The sequence below is a fragment of the Carya illinoinensis genome, chromosome 1, assembly GCF_018687715.1.
Source record: "Carya illinoinensis cultivar Pawnee chromosome 1, C.illinoinensisPawnee_v1, whole genome shotgun sequence".
Taxonomy (NCBI): Eukaryota; Viridiplantae; Streptophyta; class Magnoliopsida; order Fagales; family Juglandaceae; genus Carya; species Carya illinoinensis.
In genome coordinates this window covers 52712347-52731498 of record NC_056752.1, presented here as the reverse complement: position 1 = coordinate 52731498, position 19152 = coordinate 52712347, and the positions used below count along the sequence as shown (strand labels likewise).

Sequence of the window (19152 nt, the reverse complement as noted above, 5' to 3'; positions counted from 1 at the left end):
TTTCATCTGATCTCATTTCATCTCATATATGTAACCAAGTGAGTTTTAAAATGAACTCAAATTGACACATAATTTTTTGTAGTTTATAATAAAAAAAATAAAAAAATTATACTTATCATCTCTTACACCTCACATTACGTGATTTCTCATTTTTACTTTTTTATTTAAACACACATATTAATGTGTAAAAAAATACGTTTAAATAAAATGATAAAAATAACAAATCATATGTTGATTTATGATGTGAGAATAATAACTAGCATAAATAATACAAATAATTTATTATGCTTTATGGTAGGGGTGAAAACCAATCAATCGGTTTCGGTTTTGGACCAAAACCGAAACTGAACCGATATCATTGAAAGATAATAAATCTCGACCGAAACCGACCGTTTAAAGGGGTGAAAACCGTCTACATCGGTCTTGGCGTCATTCCGGTCAGTTCGTCGGCGTCTTCGATGGCGATAGAGCCTATTTTTAGGCGATGACGCCGCAGTAACTGCCAACTGGTTGAGACCGTGAGAGACGACGCCGAGAGATGAGAGGTGCGACACTGCGATTTGAGAGTGAGAGAGAGAGGCCCTCCGCCCTACCAATTGCCATGGCTGCATGTGCCATGAGAGAGAGAGAGAGAGAGAGAGAGAGAGAGAGAGAGAGAGAGAGAGAGAGAGAGAGAGAGAGAGAGAGAGAGAGAGAGAGAGAGAGAGGCGGCGGCGTCTGATGAAGAGAGAAGAAAATCGAGGAAGAAGAAGGATACCCTAGAATGAAACGGCACCGTTTGGCTTAAGCCAAACGGTATCGTTTCATTAAGTTTTTTTTTTTTTTTTAAAAAAAAAAACTTCAGATATTAAACGACGTCGTTTCACTTAAACGCCGTTTCACTTATTTAAGTGAAACGACTTCGTTTAAGTAAGGTATAAATTAAAAATTATATACCTTATTAAGTCGACCGGTTCAGCGGTTTAAACTAGGGTCAAACTGATGCCGAATTGACGTTGATCGGTTTTGAAGAATATCTACCGTACGTCAACCAGTTCACAGGCGGTTTCGGCCGGTTCCTAACGCAGCCTGTCAGTTCGCGTTGGAGGCGGCTGGTGGCGTCGGTTTCTGTACAACCCTACTTTATGGCAAAAAATAATTTTAAAATATAGAATTTTGTTACTCATATTCTTATATATCACACTTATTTTTATTTTTTATAAATTGATTAAATTTTTTTACTCATTATTCATGCACTAAAATAAAAAATTTAAAACTTATACGTGACGTGTGAATCCGTGATCGCGAGAATGAAGAATAGAATCTTTCTAAAAATATATTATATGTTCACGTATAAGTTTACGTAATCTCTTTGTTGGATATTATATTTTATTTTTTGGCATTTTATATCATTAGATTATGCATATTGAAATATATGGGCCCTTCCCACTCAGAATTCGAGATGCAGTTTGCATTTCTTCAATCTTCTAGTATTCCAGAGTTCCTATAGCGACAAGGTATCGGCGAGTTTTACAACTTGGGAATGGAAATATGTTCTAATTTGGGCAAAATATCTTCCTTCAACACCTTCTTCTTCTTCTTTTCTTTTTTCTCCTGGGATCGTCAATGTCTGAATAAGGTTTCGTTTGCCCTTTTTCTGGTCCTGTCTGTTTCAGGTAACAATTTCATATCTCGGGTTTCGGTTTCTGTTATTCTCTAATGTCACGAGGCTACCTAGTTTCAGATCTAGACCTTCTGTTACTATCATCTTTGGAGTTCTCCGGTGAGAAATCTGAATCAATCTGTTCTGACCCCGTTAAACCGGTTCAAATTTTATATCTTTCTGATCCTGTGATTATGCGCCCGTCGAATTGCATCTTTATTGCGTTTTGATCTGGCAGTAGTGGTAGTTGTTGTTGTTGTTGCTTGTGGGATAATATTTGAGTTATTACGTGAAATAGGATTTTTGTTCACTTTTTTGTTGGGTTATTTTTATCTGTTTGATATCATATATTCTTAGGAAGTTGTGTTCTCATCTGAACTCTAATTTTTTGTATGGTGATTGGTCCTATTGTTTCTTTGCCTATTTATTGCTTATTGCCTTTAACGTTTACGCTTCACTGACTTCTGAAGCGTAAATTAGCTGCTTCAAATGTGCTATGTGAAAATTATGAGTGAATTTGTCTGAACTTTTGGGGACGAAGGCATTTAAAAAAAGGGTAAAATTTTTAATTTATATTCTCATGAATTCATCCCAAGAAAATATGTCCCTAACTCCAATCATATTACACAATTTTATTGATTGGAGTTTAGGGACATAATTTCAATTTTATTTCTGCCTAATGATATCTGGAGAGTTTAGGTTGATATGTAACTTTTACCTATCCAAAAAATATCTGGAGAGTGTCAATTGAAATTATTTAAGTGTTCCACGTGAAAATAAGAACAATTCTTTCTTATGGCATTTGGATACTCCTATTGTTATCGTGGCCATTTGATATATTTATAATCTCTTAATTGATGCTCCTCAGAACAATGTGCAATCTGTTTTCGAGTAACATCAAAAGGGTGGAAAAATAGTGGCTGAAATCCTCAAATGCCGTTGTTCCATTAAAATTTAAATAAGTTCCAACAGTCAAATCTGATGTTTATTAAAAAATAGGAGCAAAAATGTCTGCAACCATCTCCTAAGGCCTTTATTATTGCAATTTAGTAAGGTCTCTTCCCTGTATTCTGGACTAAAAGCTTGCATAATTGTCTTCGCCACATTTCCAGGCGGTTGTAATTGTGTCCTGTAGAGCCAGAAGGAAAAAGTACAGTTGTGATGGATGATTTACCAGATGAGTTAGTTTGGAATATTTTGAGCAGGATCAAGAAAACCAATGACAGAAACTCTGTGTCTTTAGCATGTAAACGCCTTAACGAATTGGATAATGAACACAGGCAATCTATTCGGGTTGGCTGTGGATTAGACCCTGCAAATGAAGCTTTGACTTCCCTATGCAATAGGTTTCTGAACTTGGCAATAGTGGAGATAACTTACTCTGGTTGGATGTCCAAACTAGGAAAGCAGTTGGATGACCAAGGGCTTCTCATCCTTTCCAGTTGCTGCCCTTCTCTATCTGATCTCACCTTAAGCTACTGTACGTTTATCACTGATGTGGGTCTTCGTTACTTGGCTTCTTGCTCCAAGCTTGCCGCTTTGAAGTTGAATTTCACTCCTAGAATCACAGGTTGTGGCATTTTATCTCTTGTCGTGGGCTGCAGAAATCTAACCATTCTCCACCTTGTCAGATGCATGAATATTACCAGTGTTGAGTGGCTTGAGTATCTAGGCAAGCTTGAAAGACTTGAGGACCTTTCAATTAAGAACTGCAGAGCAATTGGGGAGGATGACTTGATTAAGCTAGGTCCTGGCTGGCAGAAACTAAAAAGGTTGCAATTTGAGATGGATGCTAACTACAGATATATGAAGGTTTCTGATAACTTAGCTGTGGTTCGATGGCAAAAGCAGGGGTACCCATGTGAAAACCTGCTGGAGCTTAGCATGGTGAATTGCATCATCAGCCCAGGGAGAGGTCTTGCTTGTGTGCTGGGGAAGTGTAAGAACTTGGAGAAGATTCACTTGGATATGTGTGTTGGGGTAAGGGACTGTGACATTATTGGCTTAGCCCAAAGATCTAGTAATCTTCGATTCATTTCATTGCGAGTTCCGTCTGATTTCTCACTGCCTCTTTTGTTGAACAATCCTTTGAGACTGACAGATGAGAGTTTAAAAGCTGTGGCTCAGAGCTGTTCGATGCTTGAATCAGTGAGGATATCTTTTTCAGATGGAGAGTTTCCTTCATTTTCTTCATTTACATTAAATGGAATGCTTACTTTGATACAAATGTGCCCTGTTCGGGAACTTGCTCTTGACCATGTTTATTCATTCAATGATGTTGGAATGGAGGCTCTTTGCTCAGCCCAGTACCTTGAAATCCTGGAGCTTGTAAGATGCCAAGAGATTAGTGATGAGGGACTGCAGCTTGTGGGTCAGTTTCCTCGATTATCCATTCTACGATTAAAGAAGTGTTTGGGGATTTCTGATGATGGCTTAAAGCCACTTGTGGGGTCATACAAATTGGAATTGCTGGTTGTGGAAGATTGTCCACATATTTCTGAAAGAGGGGTTCAGGGAGCTGCAAGATCTATATCTTTCAGGCAGGACCTTTCATGGATGTACTGATCCTGTTCTGGGCTCTTGAACATTATTTAACCTAGTGTGTTTGGTTTGTGAATGTAAAATATATAGTTTCTGTAAAAGTGAGTCATTTAATACAATATTTGTATAAAATTGGTTGTGCAGTGAGTTTGCCTTTGCTGACTATCGTGATGCTTATTATACTTGTTTTTCTAGCTTGTAGGAGCATTTATTTATTTATTTATTTTTAACCTGGATCTATTGCTAATAAATTCAGGGCATATTCAGCAACAAATAATAATATTAAAAATATATTAAAAGGTAAAATTAATGACATGAGTTGAGATAGCATGGATTAACTTTGTAAATGAATTGTGCATAATTAATTGCATCAGATGCGTGGCCCATCTTCGTAGGAAAAACAGCATATAATCTTTTGAGTGCTTGCTTTCCTTACCGATTGCTTTTTACGTGAGCAACAATTAAATAAAATAAAATAAAGGGTACCTATTTCATGTTGAGGTCTGTTTATTAAGAAAAAGAAAAATATAGTTAGAAGCACAATCGTGTATTAATATGATGTGATTAGTCAAAAAATAAATTTTATTAAAAATAATGTTAATTTAAATTTTAAATATGAATGAATCAGTATTGATATACAGATTAGTACGTAACTGTACTTATATATAGCAAAACTCTTAAAGAAGAATGAACTCCGAAGGGATAAAGGTGGAGGGTTTTTACTTTGATGAATTTGTCTGTTATATTATTAATTTATTATGCATAACATTTCGTCGTGGCTGGCTGATCGGGCTTTGCTAGATACAGTCGGGAAATACAGTCGGTGTGCAGTCGGCTGTACGGAATGAATAAAAAAAATTATAAAAAAATTATTTTATATTCAGGGGGACCTACATGAATAAAAAAAAAAATTATAAAAATAAATTTTTTTTTTCATGTAGGTCCTATATTAATTCACTTTTTTCTCCACGACTGCACGCTGACTGCATTTCCCGACTGCAAAAAATATTTCTCATTAAATTACCATGTATTACTGCATATCCTCTTAACATCTAAAACCGCATAAATGCACATTAGGATATTGACACATTCTCAAAGCTCACATTAAAATAATGTATTTACAAGATCTAGTTTGGAAACTTGATAAAAGCACATCCAGAAAGGATACATATGTGAGCCATTGTTCATATTTTCGTAATTTTTTGTTTCTAGAAGGAAAATAATGTCGTGGAATTAAAAGGCCGTAAGTGGATTCCACTGGTTCATCTTTCCTTTACTCTCCCGTATAGTTGCCGAACAGGAGGAACGATCCTCAGCTTTTTCGGCTGTTTTTTCCCTCCTTAGTGCTGCTGCTCGGAGAGGTCTCCTCCATTGGTATTGGCAAGACAGTGCCATCCTTAATTTCATTCGACAATGATAACTCCTCCATCGTCTTCCCAGCTTCAAGGAATACCATCAGATCTCTAAGCTGCAAATATGTGGAAAATCAAACGATTCCCATTAATTTATATGTATGTTTTTGTCTTCAGATCTTTTGTTCGGCCCGAGTTTTAGGTGCTGGGAAACCAGCTTGAGGACAAATATGTCAAGGTTTCAAAAAGCGCTGTGTCCAGGGATGAAAAAAATAAAAAATAAAAGATTTGGAAATGGTATATTACCTGTTCTTCCGAGTCTCGTATTTTATCATCTTTCAGTTTCAAAGCCTTTTTCCCTCTGTAAAGTAACAAACTCGTATTAGAGCCAAAAATAAGCATCTTTCGTCGTCATATTTACTAAGGTATCTTAAACTTGGAGGCAATCTATTCCACAGGAAGAAAGAAGTGAAGCAGTAAAGCTCCAACAAAGTTTCGAGGCAGAGGACATGGATGCAAAATACAATGGTCCTTGAAACTAAGTTAATTCCAAATCATTTTATACGGCACTCCCATACTGATATCCATAATGACTGTCTTCATAATCTACCTAGTCATGACAAAATATAATTACGCATAAAATTAAAATCTCCATATTAACTAATACGCACAACATGGTACAGCCAAGCATACATGCATGAAGAAAACACATACAAATGCATTAGTCAAGCATTCTGACCTCATTCTTACTGAGAAAGAACACAACAGTAAATTCAGCATCTCCATACCCATCATCAAACCAATAAGCATAACGTGAACTCCTAAGCATACAACTATACGTGCATGCTTAAATATAGTTAACAATAGATTAGCTTAGCATCACTTCATGCCACTCAATTGTTTATTTATTTGAATAAAATGACCTTTTTTATGGGTAAAATATTAAACTAGAACAACTTAGTATCATTTTGAGCCACTAAATAGTTGGGATGATGAGATCTTAGCAAAATAGTCTATCATGTCATTTACCTTTCTTCTATTTCAAGTATCTTTGCTTTCCAAATCTCCTGATTTTTCAAAAGATTCTCATTAAGCTGCATCCAAACACAAATATTTAACTTATTACCGAAAAAAAAGTTGCCAGCCAGGAGGCAAAACTAAGCATAAGAGCAGTTATATCATCGAACGATAAATTATTTCTGCATCCAATGACAAATTGATTAATGAGTCTGGGGAGATTAATACTTACATCATCAAGAATTTCCTTTTCTTTAACACATCTATCCAGCTTAGCCTGCATCTTCTGAAGTTTTTGAGTGACAGCCTTGTCCACAGCTTTAGAAATTTCTCTTTCAGTTTCTTCTTTGACATCTTGCAGTAGGGACTCAAAGTACTATGAAGAAAACAGGAGTTACTGATCTCAAATAAGCAGCCTAAAAAAATCCTAAATGCTTAAAACTTGGTTTGGATGGTGAGATGAGATGAGAAGATCTGTGAAGTAGTGAAATGGTTTGAATTAAGATATTTTATGGAGTTTTGAAAAATGGGAGAAAAAAAGTTGAATAAAATTATTATAAAGTTAAAATATTGTTAGAATATTATTTTTTAATATTATTTTTGTTTTAGGATTTGAAAAAATTGATTTTTTTTTTTTGAAACTTTGGGAAAGTTGTAATGACCATATGAAAAAGTTGAAAAGTTAAAAATTTAAAATTGGAAAGTGTTTGTGTTTGTGGTGTTTGGATATTGAGATGAGATAGGAGGATCTTGCTATCCTAACCAGGCCTAAGACTGTTTACACTGCCAATTCCCTATAATGGACTAAACCAAAGAATCAGAAGAGATTCGCCAGATGATAAAATGAATGTCAAACCCATTGAAGTAAGAACTGAATGATTTTTAAAATACAATATTGGGTGCAGCAGCAAAACTCATTTTCCTTTTCAGGGTAAAGCGGATGCACTTACTAATTTTTGATTCTCAAGTTGAGTGGCCAGCAATTCGTTGTATTCATTAACAATCTGCACATAACATTTCATAATGAGTATTTCAAATAATAAGAAACAAAGTGGGACTGAAAACAAAAGAACATTTTAATATCAAAGAATTCCTTTACAGCTTCCACTTTACTGTTCAAAAGAGCCTCACTGAGTCCAGAATCTGTGGATTCACAACTTCCACATGCATCACTATCAAGGACGCAGTGGGCATTCAACTCAACCAACTTTCCATCAGTTTTGGACTGAATCAGTCGGTGAACATAGTTGTCACCCACATAATCCCACACTCGTTGTGTTTCCACTTCAAGAGAATAGCAATGCTGTGTTTCTTTCCAATGTACTATGGCATGCCCTCCCTTATACCTACATTAAAATTTTGGGTAAGGAATTGCAAAAACACATGAAACTGACAATAAAAGGAAATCACATTGTTCAATTTTATTTTATTTTATTTTTTTTTCAGGATGGAAAGCATTGAAGGGAAGAATATAATTACCTCCCACAGCCAACAAAGCCACAGATAACACAAATCCAGAGATTCTCAGAAGTTTCACAAACAGAACATATTGATTTTTCAGGCTGCTGCTGACAATACCGGCAAACCTGAAATAAAGTGGAAGCCAAGTTTACTCCCAAAAGTCAACAATGCAAATTTTTGATAGAGTAGTCCTTATATGTAATCAATAACATTACTACCGTAGCCAGATGAATAAAAGACATAGAAACATAAAAATATTATTTGCAATAAAAGCTGAAAAATATTTTTTTAAGTGAAGATTTTATTAATAAAAACTCAAAATGCATAGCTTGAGTACACAAAAAGTATACAAGAGGAACACCTAATTAGGATATAAATAAGACAAGCTTGGACTAAACAAAGCAAGACACTTAGGATCTATTAGGAAATTCTAGATTCAATTCAGTTACCAAACTACCCTCTATTCATGAGAGTTGAAGAAAATTACACATCCACCCCTCACTAAAAAATAGCAATAATTTGTAAAATACAAACCCAAACTAAAAATAACCTAAAACTATAATTTTATGGCTCTTGCTTCAATCAGACTTCACATGTTGGCGCCACATATGAAAAGTTCAAGTTGTAGAAAATGAAAATCACATTAAATACAGCAACTTGACTCTTGACCCATGGATGCATCAGGTGGGGCAAATAAATGAGAAAAAAGTAGTTGATCAGGAGCTTTGGAATGGGGTTAGCAATTGGGAGTGAGTTCTTGCATACGTTTTATAGGTTGTGGTGGACATGAAAACTGATTTGGAGATGATTGTGTATGGTTGTGCCAATGGAAATCTTGCAGCGTTGCTCCCTTCTCCAGTCAACAGAAAAACTATAGCAGCAGTGCAAACATCTTTTGGACTCAACTAATTACGTGCTAATAGATTAAAAAGTTAACCTTCCCTAATCTGGATTAACTTAGCAAGACCCATATATTTGTTTTACAAGTATATACAGGACAAATGTACACACCCATACAGAGAATATAGAAAAACTTACCGGACAAGAAGAATCCGTCCACATTGAGATACAAGAGCAATGAAAAGAATGATTACAGATAGTCGTGAGAATGCCACTCATGTCTTGGTCTAATCTCTCTGCAAAATGAGGCACAGATAAGAAGTATACAATCACAAAGGCAGATGTAAAAAAATAGGCCATAATCCTGTGCAAGCAATTTTCACTTATTACAAACACAATGTTTCCGGTGACTGCCAAGGTAAAAATGTAAAAAAATGTGTACTTTTTTTTTTTATAGGTAAATTTAAAGACTTTAAAAAAAAGTGTACTTAAAAATTGAAAATAAAAAATAAAAGAAATGGAAACAAGGAAAAGATTTAAGGATGAAAACAATGATGAAGAACAATAACTAGGCTACCAGGTTAAACATCAAAAAGGTTAATACGGCACATCATCTCCAAAACTTAAAAGTAAAATTGAAAAGGAAAGCTATAGCTGCAGCCAGACTTCTGTGCTGGCAATTCAGTGCAATGCCTCAGTCATAGTGTACAACCAGGTATGTTTTGAATCTCAGGCAAAAACAAAGACAAGAAGAGTCCAGCTGTTTGCAATTTTGAACTCCATGACTAAAAATCCATTTAAACTTTCCCAAATTTGAAAATCATGGTAAAAAACTAGAAATTTTATGTTCACAACATCTCATCTTTTCTTAGAGTGGAGTATATATCCTTGTCTCCAGAACATTCTACAAAACAAGTTTCACTTTCCTTGTTCAATAGAATATCTGCCAAAAAAAAACTATTTCAACTAGGCATCTATTAAAGATGTACTGGTGCATCCTCCCACAATAAATGAGAATATAAATATCATACTTAAACAAGCACCCCAAAATTAACGAAAATTAATTAATAGGATAGATGATGGCTATTCTTCATTTTGCTCTTGCAATGATCAACTTGTGCAACACGTTTCTAAATGAAGCCACTCAGATTCAGTACAAAGTAATAGCCACCATATGTCACACTAAAAACTCTTCCCGTTATTCCTTAAAAGGGATAGTAGAAATACAATAAGGAACTTTAAACCGTTGATTTTCTACAAGCATTTTGTCTCTCATCTAAAAAGGTTTTACCAGCTGTGTGCTCATGAAGTGCTGAATGAATATTATTCCATGCACACACCACACAAAGGAATAAAATTACAGAAGTAAAGAGTTATGTACCAAGACAAACTGGACAAGCAGGCTGATCAATTGAGCTTGCAGGGGTTGCCTGCTCATGTTCAATAGAGCCTGTGTACTGGACATCCACTGTGAAAAGCACACGGCAAACCTCTGCCTAAATTTGAATTAAACGTAAAACAACAATAATAACATCATTATTACGATTAAGATGGTATCCTTGACCCATCATTTGTGAACAATTATATATAGTTCGCCAACTCACTAGACGTAAAGATATTTATTGAAAGCAAACCAACCTCTAGGGATGAAAATCGCCTCCCATTGAAATGCCTGTAGAAATTATCGGTGGACTCCTGACTATCAAACCTAATCAAAATACTGTATCGATCCTCCATTCCATCATTTCTGAACCTCAAACAAAATAGACAGAGAATAAAGAGGAAATCCAATGACATAAATAAGTAAAACAACAAAAGAAAATAATTTGCAGTTCAGAATTTGAACCTGACAATTCTCATCTCTAAGATATGATTAATGAATGAACCACAGAACTGGCAGAAATCTGCATATGTCATATAATTTGGAACTCCGAGCACGCAAACAAGAGGCTTCCTTCCAACCTAAAAGGCAAGATGAACGTCAACCTCAAAAAATCTGGAAGTTCAGTTCAGTTTTAACAAAAAATTCAAACTCCAGTCTTCGAAACGCAAATCACTCAAGTTGACCTTCTACCATGGTTTTTTTCCGACTCTCAAGAAACTGTTGCATAGAAACGAACTCTATTTTAATATTTGAAGTTTCCAATATATTCCATTTGAAGCTTTCGATATAAAGGCCTAAAGTTTTCCATCGATATTTCCAAAAATGCTAGCCTGAAATATTTTAAATATCTATTTCTTTTTAACTGTGAGTTACAGCTGACATACAAAAGAACAATAATTCTTTAGTTATGACACAAGCAAACAAAATTCACTGACTCCTTGGCCTTTCCTTTCTACATACTAAAATCCTATGCGAATCTGTTTTTCTAGGCGAGAATTTGAAACCTAACTTCATGTAGAAGTATGAGCTTACAGGGAGATCGGAGGAGGAGGAGGAGGAGGAGGAAGAGGAGGAAACGGCGTCGTCGCGATAGAGGTGCATGACGCCTCGAGTCTCCTCGATCCTAGGGTTTCCGGAGGAGAAAGGAAAGGCCTGAGTTAGAGCGGAGAGCGAGAAGGAAGAGGAAGAGGAGGTGGAATCGCCTGAGATCATCGCCGGTGGTGATCGGTAGACGTCGTCGCTCGAGGGTCCGGCTGGCACCACGCTGGAACTCGTAGACATGTATACGTTTTTGGGTGCACGTCTGACGGAAGGAAAAGAAAGTTCAGTTAGTGGCTTCGCAATGATAACTCGCGAGTATATCTGTCTCACGAAAATGCTTAGCAACTGATGTGATGTCTTTAATCAATATTGAAATTTATTATTTTAAAAAGATAAATACTTGAACTAATGACTGATGAGTAATATTTGGTAAAATTACTCATTAAAAATTACTTGAACTAAAAAGATAAATACTCATTATTTTAAAAATATAATATCATTATAATTATTTATATAAATACGTAAAAAGAAATATATGAATTAAAAATATATTGAAGATATTTTACAATTAAATAAACTAGCTCGGTTAGTAAAATCTCCTAATTTCAAATCATGTTTTTGGATATTAAGCCATCTAATAGAAGTGTCAACATTTTTTTACCATCGGGTTTTTAGACAAAAATGTGAAGCAATGAATCAATGATTTAGGCTTTCAACTGCCCATAAAGAAACATTACTAAGCACAACACATACAACAGAGCATGTCCATTAGGATTCCTAGACAATTGCATAACATTGAGATTGTAGTTGAAAACTAGAATGATTTTGATAAGTTATTTGGAAACTAAAACGATAATTGAAAATCCTCAATTCAAAATCCTCTTAACTGTTACAAGGACACAATCATATTCAGTCCGAAGAATCGCAAAACTAGATGAGCTAGAAGTAGCAGTGCCTGAACTTAGAACCATGGCTTCCTCATTGTGGAGACTGTTGGAATACATATAACAAATGGTCCATGCATATTAGCCCATTCTTTCATCCAGTTTCCATTCATACTGGAGAAGGAACTTGGGAATCTACTGACTTCAGTACCTCTTCCCCCATTTCCTTGCATCCCACCAACTTCTGCATAAGCAAATGTCAGCCAAAAATCAATAAATTATAACCATATCAACTACCTTAGATTGATATGACTAACTACTAGACGCACCAATCATGTTTACATGTAGCTCCATTAAGAGTGTTAGAAGAATCTCCACATTATCATCATGAATCAAACTATAAATGATGTGCTAGTTCTTCTCTTTTAATTTTTCCCGGTTTGACATGGTGTGCTGGTTTAACAACTGTTGGAGTTTTTCTTTTTGATAAGTTACAACTGTTGGAGTTTATTCTATTTTATTCTGTTGCCCTCACCAAAATCAAACAAAATATTAATATAGCTTAAGTTGGTAAATATCTTTCCACCAGTGAAAATGATAATGGTCTGCGAAAATCTTAAAGGATACAAAATGCACATACATTTCCATCCGAGTATATGTCACCAGTTCGATAACCCCTACTCAAAGTGTCCAGTACCGCAGTCTCAATTCTCTTGGCAGCATTTTCTTCCCCTAGACCGTACTTCAAAAGCATGGCAGCACTGAGCACCGTTGCTAATGGATTTGCCTTATCCTGCGTATTCAATCATTAGATTCTCTATCAAAGCAGACATTTGATTATTCAAGACTAAAAACTTTTTTTTTTTTTTTTTTATAAGAAGACTAAAAACTTGATTTGTAAGCAAACCAACCAGTCCAGCAATATCAGGAGCAGAACCATGAATAGGTTCGAAGAGTCCAGGTCCCTGAGCCAATGACAAGTTCAATTTAAGTACGAAAGATTATTCAAACAATTTTTTTTATTTAAAACAAAGATGATTTGAATTTCAACTTCAACATTTTTTTTTTTTTTAAATTTCAAACAGATATACAGGCACTACACGAACTTGTTTCCAAATAAAACCAAAAACTTCAACAAAGAGAAACTAAATGATTAACCATACCGATTCACCCAGACTAGCAGATGGAAGCATCCCAATACTTCCAGTAATCATTGAAGCCTCATCAGACAAAATGTCCCCGAATATGTTGTTTGTTACAATTGTATCAAACTGCAATTTTCATACCAGACATTGTAATGCTTGCATTTATAAAAAATGTGGCTTTGGAAGTTAACTTACCTTCCCAAGTAAAATTTTCACAAGCTGGATGTAAGATGAAGAGAAAGATGATGCGGGTATTTTGAAGGCAAACCTGTTTTGGGTTCCGAACAAGCTGCATTGCGGCATTATCAACATACATGTGTGAAAGTTCAACATCAGGATATTCTGAGGCTATGGCTGTTACTCTTTTCCTCCAAAGGATCGATGACTGAAATAATGACATTAATAATCTTGTAGCATGTTTCAGAGTAATCTCATCCTTTTTATTTTTTGTAAGTACAGTAATCTCATCCAATTACATGTATAAGATACGACAAATCTTACTGCCAAGTCAGCCAATGACACCTTATTATTCAACCATTCCTCATATAAGATACCATCTAATTATTTATTTTATCATATATTGCAGTTCAACCTAACAGTTTGTTTCACAGAAAATGTTCATAAAATGGTGAACCAAAAAAAATGCATCTTCAATTTTTTCAAAATATTTTGTTCCAATTAAAAATGAATTCAAAATTGATTGAGAAAGTGAGGAAAACACACCAAGATCTCTGATATAAGATCAATCTATAAAACAAGAAACGTTCCCCATATGCACACTAACATTGCATCAGACGACTATCGTAGGACATGTAAATTACCTCCTTTACAATAGCCACATCTGTAAGAAAAATGATGTTTTTTGGTGTATTGGCTTGAGTACTTCTACAAGGAAGCCACACTCATTTTTCATATGATAGTCTAGGACATAAATTATAACAGAAAGAAAAAAAATACAGCTTGTCCATAGAACACCTTTAACTGCATTACAAGGAACGAAACCAGAAGTATATTGGCACAAAGTACCTCCAATACATTCGCTTTGTCAACAGAGCAAAGTTTTCCATGCCGCTTCCGAGCAGTCTCAAATGCCACACGAGCAATGCGATCAATCTGGCAGGTAAATTTTTACATTTAACAACCACTTATTTTCATCTTTGAGTATACAACACAATAGGGAGCAGTACATTTCAGAAACTAACTTGGATTTCCCTTTGGCACTACCAGACCACTGAAAATATAGAATGCAGATTCGAATGCCATATACAGTCATAATGATACAAATCCCACACATGCTGTTATTTTTTTAGAGCAGGAAATCTTGAAAATTGAGAAGTCTCAACTCGCAGGACTTACACATACAAGACTTGGGACAAATGTCTCTTTTTCGAAACTAGATATCCCATGGCAAGCATGCGCTTCGATACAGACTTTGTTCATCCAAATTAGCTTAGATTTATGCTTAAAGATGTCACATCCCAAAATAATCTTATGGGTTTCATGTCCCCTCACATGCTAAGACAGCCAATCCACCGCAACAGAGATATCTGATCTCTATCTCCTAGATCTCTCTTACCAAGTAAACCTATTGCCATATAAGATGACAAACAAAAAAGGAAATGAATGTGTTCAAAAGTTGGAGAAAAAATTAGAACAATATCTCCAGTTGGCGTAAAGGAATTGTTCTACAAATGTAATATCCGGAATGCAATAGCTTAAAATTAAGTCAAAGGAGGATGATTAAAATAATATTGAATCTTGCAAGGACCTATTTTGGCTAGAAAACCCTAGGGGTTGGCTCGAATGGTAAAGGCCTTGGTCTTGGTGGTATGCTCCCTTCAAGGTCCAAGGTTCAAATCCCACTGGGTGGCAGGTGCAAACAATCTCGAAGGGCCATCGGACTAGGGGGTTTTCCCCTAAATTACCTGAGGTGCACTTGCGGGAAACTTCCTATAAAAAAAAAATGGCTAGAATAGGTAAAATTTGATGGGATACAAAGTCAATTAACACAGAATATTGCTAGTAAACAAAACTTGTATCATTTAACTACCTCGTGAGCGGCATACACCTCAGTATTGAAGCCAATCTCCTCACCATTCTCATTGATGCTGAAACCCCTGGGCTTTCCGAAATAAATACCTATGTCAAGAGGAAAATTTAAATACATGCTTACAAGGAAAGCCACTCACAGAAGAAAACCCAATCCATGCATCTCTAGTAGAATTTGTTGCACACTGACCTCCAGTAAGCTCTCTTACAACCATTAGGTCAACACCTACTGCAACCTCTTTTTTCAAAGTTGAAGCATCCACTAACTGAAATGAGTAAATCACATAAAATGATAAATTTATCAGGTACACATCTGAAACCGAGCACTGATGTAGAAATCATAAAATAATTTAACAAGTCCAAGCCCTCATTTTAAAAAGTTAAGAAAGTGATTCCAAGATTCTGCATGAACGACTGGCTTCTCTAGTATCAAGCAAGGGTGAAAGTTTTCTTTCGGTGAACTATTATCTATATTTTTACACCGTTGAGACAATAAACCATCATTACCAGCATGGGGCAATCACAACTCCAGCAAGTCAGCACTGAGATATTAATTCAACACTTAATATTCTATTTTTAAAAATTCTAAAAATAATTTAAAGAGGTTTGAAACAAAATAAACATACAAAGTAATTCAGTTTCATCCTGTTCATCCTAACTCATTAATTTTCAGCATGTCATATGCCAGGCAGACGTCTGGATCCAACTTAAATAATAGAAATGTATGATTTATCCTTAGGATTTTTGCAGATGTGTATGACAATGGAGAAAACTGTTGTGTTAAAACTATTTTCCTATGCACAAAAATGATATCTTGAAAACAGAAGTTGCTACTCCAGCAGTGTAATCAAGGAATAACAAACACCAAATTTGAGGTGTACTTCTGGCAAAGGCATAACATTACCTCTTCCAGACTTGGCCATCGCATATTGTATCCTAAAACAGATGTCTGATATGACACATTTATGTAAAAAATGAAAAAGGTAATAGAACTTGGAAAGGTAAATTACACAGAGAGGGAAAAAAAAAAAAAAAAAAAAAACAGAGAGAAGCACCTCCACGAGTTAAAAGATATACGAGTACCTGACATACTTAGCAACTAAAGTGAGTATACCCATTAGTCATTCAATGTTTTTGGATTATTTTTATAGCCAAGTGAAATTTTTTATGGATTTATCCATATTTGAAGCCTGATGTGCATTAATAGAACGTCAAATTTCATAAATGAACTATGAGTATATCCTGTAAACTTTGCCTCATAACAAACATTACTTTTTTTTTGATGAATGAATATAACAAACATTACCTGTGGTAAAACAGTTGCCGGCCTCAAATTTGCAAAAACTTTCAGGCCAGCCCGAAGTTGTAGTAACCCAGTCTCTGGCTTCAAGTGCTTTTCATTTTTATCCCATTTATACCTTAACATAAGAAAAAGCATTACATCAATTATTTCCCCCCCTACAAAAACATTTATATACACAGACTGGCATGTACGTGCATACACACAAGCATAGTTACATATATACAAAAAACAAAGTGATGGAACAAAATTGGAAAACAAAACTACCCTCCAATTGCCCCAAGCAAAACTGCATCCGATTTCTTTGCAGCTGAAAGCGTCTCCTCCGGCAATGGCACTCCAGTCAGATCCAAAGCAGCTCCACCCACAGGCATTGCTTGGAACTTAAATTCAATCCCTAATATATGAAAATACGTATTTATCTTTATCAGAGTTTTTAAAATAATATATCGTATTGACAATCATGCATAGGTGCTGGTCGTGTATGTCTCGTGTATTTGGGCTACGCCTACTTTTCTTACTAAAATATAATCGTAGTCCTAATCCCTAAAACGTAAAGACTGTTAAAATAAGTCCAATTCATTGAGCCCAGAACAATTATTTTCGTTTTTTATTCGCAAAAAAATAAATTTCTTCAATGAGAATGAACACAAACGAAAATTTCTGCCTCCTAAAGTTTCCAATGCTGTTAAAAAGAACTGAACCTCATTTAACTCGCGAAACATGAAGAATAGAAACAGATTTTTCTTCCCTTGTCTTTCTTTTTTATCGGAAAACAAACATTGAGAGAACCACAAAAAATAAAATATAATACATGAAACAAAGAATATTAGAGTGAACTGAAGGACCTTCGAGAGAACCGGTGAGCTTGAGGACGTTGATGGCGACGGAGATGACCTCGGGACCAATGCCATCTCCGGGAAGCAGAGTGATGGTATAGCGTTTGGACGGTGTAGTAGCGGCGCACCTGATCCGACCCGGTTTGGGTGATTGTTTGGACAGAGACCGGGAAACAGTGTTTAGTGGGAAATAGGGCCGGAAAGCCCTGGCGTTGAGTTGCAGAGAAGCCGCCATTCGTTTCTTCAACTCTGTGAGTTTCTGCGGGCGGTTCGTAACAGTGAGTCGACCGATTTCTCGCGGAGTATTGACGGAAATTTCCCTTCTTTTCTCCTAGTTACTCACTAATCTAACACGTGTCAATAAGTTAATGTAAAAGTAATAATGCACTTACGCCTCTTTTATCATTAAGTGATGTTACAGGCATATTTCACACGAATAATGTCCCGAACAGTATTTTTTTTCTTTTTTCTTTTTTTAATGCATTTTTTAATCGTTATAAATATTATTAAAAAATAAAATAAACCACAACATTATTTAAAAATATTTTTTTAATCATTAAGTTAAAAAATAAAAAAGAGATTCGAAACATTCATTTAGGATATATAATATTTTTCAATTATTTTACTATCCAGTTTTTTTTTGACTTTTTAAATTTAGACTAAAATTCTCATAAAATAATATTCTTATATAATCTAACAAAAAATAAATTTAACCAATTAATGTAATTAAATAATTTAATTAAAAATAAATTTAATTTTATAAAAACTAAGATTCCTTTTATAAAATTGATTTTATTTTTAATTAAATTATATGATTACGTTAATTGATTAAAATTATTTTCTTCTATATTGTATACAAATGTCATGTTATGATATTTTTAATTCAAATTCAAATAGCAAAAAAAAAAAAGGTAATAAAACAGTAGTAAAGAAAGTGTAAATATATCGTTACCCAACTACTAAATAGAATAGCAAATTTTTTTATCAATCAATGTTTTTTATGGAATTAATACAAAAGAGCTTTTCTACTTGTTATTCTCACTACATATTATATATTTTTTACTTTTCTTTTAAATTTTTTTTAGTTTTTATTTTTCTAAACTAATTAATTTATTTTACTCATCATTCATATACCACATATTTAATAAGAGAAAAAATTAAAAAAATTATGTATGATATGTGGTGTGAAAATAATGAGTATAATTTTTTATTAAGAAATGGGCAAATTTTAGTTTGTATACAAAAATTCTGATAGAATTTTTGTTTAAAATATAGTTGTAAAAAATGATAAATAAATTTAGTTTTTATAATTAAATCATCTAATTCGATTAAGAAATTAAAGAATAATTCAAACATATTAAACTAGGCAATGTGGATAAATCAATAACTGGTACGATCTACTACAAAAATGGAAGACATTTAGATGAATATGTATAAACTATAATAGGTGAGAGCTATGTTCTTTTCGATACTATGAATTGTTTGTGTTATCCTCAATCATCGAAGTGTCGGTTTTTTTATAACTTTTTTTTTATTATTATTAATACTTTCTGATTGCCTACTAGCTCTGCAAAGAAGTTCCTCTACAAAAACATTAAAATAATAATAATAATAAACTGAAAGAGCTTTTGATGAAATATGGTATGCCAGGCCTGAA

The 19152-nt window shown here is 34.5% G+C and overlaps 3 protein-coding genes across 5 annotated transcripts; 1 reads left to right on the top strand and 2 right to left on the bottom strand.

The window, feature by feature from the left end:
• The first annotated feature begins 1347 nt into the window (after nucleotides 1-1347).
• On the top strand, nucleotides 1348-4348 carry LOC122284815 (F-box/LRR-repeat protein 14). 2 transcript variants are annotated; one of them, XM_043095320.1, is made up of 3 exons: nucleotides 1348-1496; nucleotides 1656-1762; nucleotides 2755-4348. In XM_043095320.1, the coding sequence occupies exon 3, from the start codon at nucleotides 2804-2806 to the stop codon at nucleotides 4205-4207; it is 1404 nt and encodes a 467-aa protein (XP_042951254.1). In that variant the 5' UTR covers nucleotides 1348-1496; nucleotides 1656-1762; nucleotides 2755-2803; the 3' UTR covers nucleotides 4208-4348. The 2 variants fall into 2 exon arrangements, with proteins under 2 accessions (XP_042951254.1, XP_042951253.1); XM_043095319.1 differs by lacking the exon at nucleotides 1656-1762 and having other exon boundaries at nucleotides 1397-1655.
• Nucleotides 4349-5264: 916 nt separating this feature from the next.
• LOC122284789 (BRAP2 RING ZnF UBP domain-containing protein 2) lies at nucleotides 5265-11603 on the bottom strand. 2 transcript variants are annotated; one of them, XM_043095317.1, is made up of 12 exons: nucleotides 11270-11600; nucleotides 10700-10815; nucleotides 10492-10600; nucleotides 10235-10349; nucleotides 9052-9149; nucleotides 8032-8138; nucleotides 7652-7898; nucleotides 7503-7556; nucleotides 6785-6928; nucleotides 6565-6629; nucleotides 5842-5896; nucleotides 5265-5651 (listed from the first exon to the last, which is right to left on the bottom strand). In XM_043095317.1, the coding sequence occupies exons 1-12, from the start codon at nucleotides 11516-11518 to the stop codon at nucleotides 5496-5498; spliced, it is 1515 nt and encodes a 504-aa protein (XP_042951251.1). In that variant the 5' UTR covers nucleotides 11519-11600; the 3' UTR covers nucleotides 5265-5495. The 2 variants fall into 2 exon arrangements, with proteins under 2 accessions (XP_042951251.1, XP_042951252.1); XM_043095318.1 differs by lacking the exon at nucleotides 6565-6629 and having other exon boundaries at nucleotides 5519-5651; nucleotides 11270-11603.
• A 371-nt stretch (nucleotides 11604-11974) lies between these two features.
• Nucleotides 11975-17810, bottom strand: LOC122284773 (3-isopropylmalate dehydrogenase 2, chloroplastic-like). The gene is made up of 11 exons (XM_043095316.1): nucleotides 17505-17810; nucleotides 16924-17053; nucleotides 16663-16774; nucleotides 15547-15622; nucleotides 15358-15446; nucleotides 14334-14420; nucleotides 13576-13692; nucleotides 13326-13433; nucleotides 13074-13127; nucleotides 12803-12955; nucleotides 11975-12406 (listed from the first exon to the last, which is right to left on the bottom strand). Exons 1-11 carry the CDS (start codon nucleotides 17728-17730, stop codon nucleotides 12332-12334), a joined length of 1227 nt encoding a protein of 408 aa, XP_042951250.1. The 5' UTR covers nucleotides 17731-17810; the 3' UTR covers nucleotides 11975-12331.
• Nucleotides 17811-19152: the final 1342 nt, after the last annotated feature.